Source organism: Phanerochaete carnosa (assembly GCF_000300595.1).
Source record: "Phanerochaete carnosa HHB-10118-sp unplaced genomic scaffold PHACAscaffold_13, whole genome shotgun sequence".
NCBI lineage: Eukaryota > Fungi > Basidiomycota > Agaricomycetes > Polyporales > Phanerochaetaceae > Phanerochaete > Phanerochaete carnosa.
The window spans coordinates 1,356,763-1,361,275 of NW_006767640.1; the positions used below are offsets into that span (position 1 = coordinate 1,356,763).

Here is a 4,513-nt window from a genome sequence, read left to right on the forward strand (position 1 = left end):
CTGATGTGCCAGTGGCACGGCAAGTACACAGGGTCTCGACTCGGCTCCTTCCCAAACACCTCGGTGCGCCTCACAGACCTCGTCATCGCCAGTGACGCCTCGTGGGCGCTGGACCAACGGTCGACCGGCCTCTTGCGGTGGCTCGCGCGGTCAGGAGCGACGTCTGCTGTGACAGGCCTCTTCCTGCACCTATTTGTGATCCTCAACCCCACGGTGCTCGCTGCTGTCGACGAGCTCGTTTGCGCATCGAAGAAGTCGCTCGCTGACCTCTATCTGTCCTTCGCTCCTGACCTCGACTTCACATCCTGTGAGTACCTGCGTGGACGCAGTCGCAAGCTGAGCACTGACCAGCCTGCGCAAACAGTGAGCGGCGCCTTGGCATCGTGTACCAACCTCGGCTTCGTCGCGCTCAGACTTCCGTACTGCACTGAGACATTCTCGAACCTCATCGCCCTGTTCAGCACGGAGGGCGTCGGCTCGACGACGAGGCGAAGCGAGCTTCACCTCTGGCTGCGGTTCCACGAGTTTCCCGGCGCGGCAGAGCCGACCGCGACAGACTGGGCCGCGCTTGACGACGCGCTCGAGCTGCCGATCTTTGACTCAGTCGAAGCCTTGACAATCGGAAGGTGGCCTCTTCACGTCCCGGCCGGTGCGCCAATAGTCTGGGGCGACCGCTACGGATATGCGAGGACTGAGGCAGACCCTGCTGTTGGCGAAGGGATGAAGGCGCTGCTTCCGAAGGCAATGAAGAGGAAGCGATTGTTGTGGGACAAGGTGCTTTGAGGCGTATCTATTAGTGGTATACACGGGCTGTACTTGTGCTTCGTGCTATAATAGTAGATAGATTGCTTTGCATGAGAATTTCACAAAAGATGGCGCGAGCGACGTAGATGTGCACACCGGTTGCCGCTGTCTTTCTGTGGCTCTTCAAAACACGAGAGTACAGTGGTGGGACGTTGTCGCTGTCGTAGATGCCAGCTATCGAAGCATCTTCGCCCATAATGCCGAGCGTAAGACACATCGACGTGACGAATACAACGTCGCGGCGGCAAACAAAACAAAACGGGATCCGGTTGTATAAAGGTACCGTCTGCTAACCGCGAAGCCCCAAACCTGCTAATTCATTGGTCAGTCGAAATGATGGAAGCAGAACAGGTAGAGGGCTGCGGGTTCAATGAAGACGGATATCGGAACTTCACGTACGAAAGCCGGGGACGTAAGCTGCAAGAGGCAGCTTTCCCTGAGTTACCTGTAGGGGCTCGTCTGCAGCTTACAGTCTGGTATATGTTGCAGCTTGATCAGTACAATTGGAGAATATGCTGTTTGATGCGGATCTGCACGTTCTACATAGCGCACCGAGCTCAAAATATCTTTGGCACCTTGTATTAAGTCGTGGTGACGTCACTTCAGCCGGCGAAAGGGACATGCTCAGGCTGTCTTTCTAGCGGTGGCACGAGAGATAGTATTCGGAGAGCAATAAACCTAGATATGAAATCCAGAGTCCCCGGGAAGATCAAGTGAAGACATGAAGCACGTCGCTGGCAATGTTACATCCGCGGACTGTTCACCACGTATCTCAGCGAAACACAAACATCATCGCACGGTAACCCACGCACCCGGTCGTAAACAGATAGTACGCCCCACCAAAGCACGCCACCGACGCGCACACCAGGAGGACAACGAGCGTAGCCAGCTGACGCTCCTCGCGCAAGACCTGCGGCAGGCCGTCGCGACTCGCGGCCTGGGCACTGCAGCGCGACCGGGAGTGTGGCCGTGGTGGTTTCGTATTCGCAAGAGCGGTGTCGACGGTGAGCGAGGCTGCCAGGACAGAACGCCGCAAGGGCGCGCGCATGCGGTACGCGCCCTTCTCGAGGCTGACAGAGGGCGAGGCCTGGGACTCGCGCACGGCGAAGTTGAGGGGCATGTCTGGCCGCGCGCTTGCGAAACGAGTGCTACGGCGCCGAAGGAGGTTGTTCGGTTTCCAGGGAGGAACGGACACGGCAGGGCGCACCTGTGTCGGATATCGCTAGACGACGTAGGCAGAGCTGACAGGTCAACCGCGGTGTCGTAGCCCTGTGGGAGGGGCCGCGCTCGGGGCGAGAGGGGGCGTGCGGCTCGAAAAACGACCCCGAGAGAGGAGGCCAAGTGCTAGCTCCCAGTTAGAAGGAGTGGGCACATCGTCCCAGAGAAGGTCAAGGACGCCGTTGCCCTTTCGGCGTACAGCTTTTTTCCAGAGGCCTTATCTACAAATTGCCGTATCAGAACAGATAACGGAGCCGAATCGGCTGACGCAACAGATATTACATCAGCGTTGAACGAGGGTGGTACGACATGGCAACCGCTTGCAATGCTGGCACATGCAGCTGAATCGAGGTCGTCTGGACCGTGCAAGCGGGACGGGTGCGATCCACCATGCTTAGGTTTTATCAAGCCGAAGACTCTCCGCAATACTGTATTCATCCGCTCGAGCTTATATCGTACTTACAAATGAAAAGATGCAGGAAAACAGACAAAGAAAGAAATTGAGAAAAGGAACAGATGAGCCGTAGGTCGCATGGAATGTATGAAGTGGGTGGGTGCGGTAGGGATCGGTGCGAAGTGATGCCCGCACCTTAGGTCGTATATGCGAGGGGTATTAAGACAGGGAACGGCATGTCCGAGCGTAGAGGGATAAGATGATCGTCATCTAGAGAACCAAGCAACCGTGATGCTTCTTGCCTCCCTTGGGGCGCGACAGCAGGGCTGCGCGGGTGGCATACTGGAATACTTCTCGGACACCTTCGCCCGTCTTCGCCGAACACTCGAGATAGTGCTTGGAACCAATCTTCTGTGCGACAGCCATGCCCTGCGGGAACAATGTCATGCTCAGCGGAGTCCACGGTGACTACGGGCAGATGACGCACCTCCTCAGGAGTGACCGGGCGCTGATTTGTCTTACGGAGCTCCTCAATGACCCGAGGGTCCCGCCTGAGATCCTTCTTGCATCCAACGAGGATGATCGGGAGACCAGCGCAGAAATGCATGACCTCGGAGATCCACTGTGATATGAGGGAACAACGTTAGCGCGACCGTACTCCAACGCAGCGTCAACGCTCGAGAGTGCAGGAGGACACGTGCCTTCTCCTGGACGTTATCTAGCGAGTCTGGTGAATCGACGGCGAAGCAAATAAGGATGACGTGCGAGTCAGGGTACGAGAGAGGCCGGAGACGGTCATAGTCTTCTTGACCAGCGGTATCCCATAGGGCGAGCTCGACGTGCTTGCCATCAACCTCCACGTCGGCAACATAGTTCTCGAAGACTGTCGGCACGTAAACCTACAAGACGCTTGAGTTCGAGACGTATGACTATTCACTGCAGCTTGACGCACCTCAGGGAATGTGCCTTTGGAAAAGACAATGAGCAAACAGGTCTGAAAAGGAGGTCAACGGCGAGTCCTAGGTGGGATCAACAACGAGCAAGAACCTTTCCGCAAGCACCGTCGCCAACAATTACAAGCTTCCTGCGAATTTCAGCCATTTGAATGCGAGTGTGTTGGTCGTGGAGAGTGGTGGTTGAGTCTCGATGTCGTCGTCGACGGTGATACGGAAGCGGGCTTTGCGGAGTTTTAAACTGCTCGGTCACAGCCATACACAGCAATAACCTTACGTAAGCTGGGTTCCTTACCCCTTTGTTTACTTCGCCTTCAAGTGCTGGTGGCCGAAGGCGGCTGCAATATTCACCGACTAAGCCTTGTTCCACAGCCTGCGCAGCTTGCAGCGGCCTGATACATATCCCACACTGTATTATACCGATTTGCAACATCGAGGATGTGGCTACCTGTGCGTAGATGTGCTGGTATCTCACAGTGATGCTTTCGCGCAATAAGTAAAGCAGCTACGGTATTCAACGACGAATGAGGCTGGGGGGCACATAGAGGCCTCAGCGAGAGCGGCTACGAGAGACGATAGGCCGACGGTGAGCATCGAGACGGGCTGTGCTATTTGCAGCGGTAACCATACGATGGTGAATCTGCCTTCGCGTTCTCGGCGTGCACTAAATGCATCTGTCGTTATGTAAAGGTCGCGTGCGGCAGCGGAGGCATACTTGCACCGACGCGATCCTCGGCTAGGTTCTAGTGGCCAGCATGCTCTGCTGGGATGTTCACCATGTTCGTTTGGCGCGGTAGCTGTGTTTAGGGCTCCCGCGCACCCGGGATCGACCCGTGCGCAGCACCTTCGCGCCCAGCTGCATGATCCCGCCGTAAGACAAGACTCTCTTTGTCGCTGTGTCCACCGTCGAGCCGAAGTTACTACCAGTTTTCGCGCTATTCTGAGTGTAATGACACTGCCACGGTAGTGCATCTCCGAAATGGCTCTCGGCATTGCCCGAAGGTTGGTCACGTGGTTGGGCGTCGGCTCTCTCGGGCCCCGACTTCTGGTGTACGCGTCGCGACTCGCGGTCTGACTCTGCATGCGCGCGGGACGGCCATATTCCTTGGTGGCGATGCCGAATCTGGCGGCTGAAGCTCGATGG

General features: G+C 56.6%; 2 protein-coding genes across 2 annotated transcripts; both read right to left on the bottom strand.

The window, feature by feature from the left end:
- Positions 1–1,447: 1,447 nt before the first annotated feature.
- PHACADRAFT_265620 (uncharacterized protein) lies at positions 1,448–2,159 on the bottom strand. The gene is made up of 3 exons (XM_007401862.1): positions 2,012–2,159; positions 1,617–1,952; positions 1,448–1,560 (listed from the first exon to the last, which is right to left on the bottom strand). The coding sequence occupies exons 2-3, from the start codon at positions 1,922–1,924 to the stop codon at positions 1,548–1,550; spliced, it is 321 nt and encodes a 106-aa protein (XP_007401924.1). The 5' UTR covers positions 1,925–1,952; positions 2,012–2,159; the 3' UTR covers positions 1,448–1,547.
- Positions 2,160–2,425: 266 nt separating this feature from the next.
- PHACADRAFT_265622 (uncharacterized protein) lies at positions 2,426–3,584 on the bottom strand. The gene is made up of 5 exons (XM_007401863.1): positions 3,464–3,584; positions 3,369–3,410; positions 3,118–3,315; positions 2,904–3,038; positions 2,426–2,845 (listed from the first exon to the last, which is right to left on the bottom strand). The coding sequence occupies exons 1-5, from the start codon at positions 3,515–3,517 to the stop codon at positions 2,687–2,689; spliced, it is 588 nt and encodes a 195-aa protein (XP_007401925.1). The 5' UTR covers positions 3,518–3,584; the 3' UTR covers positions 2,426–2,686.
- Positions 3,585–4,513: the final 929 nt, after the last annotated feature.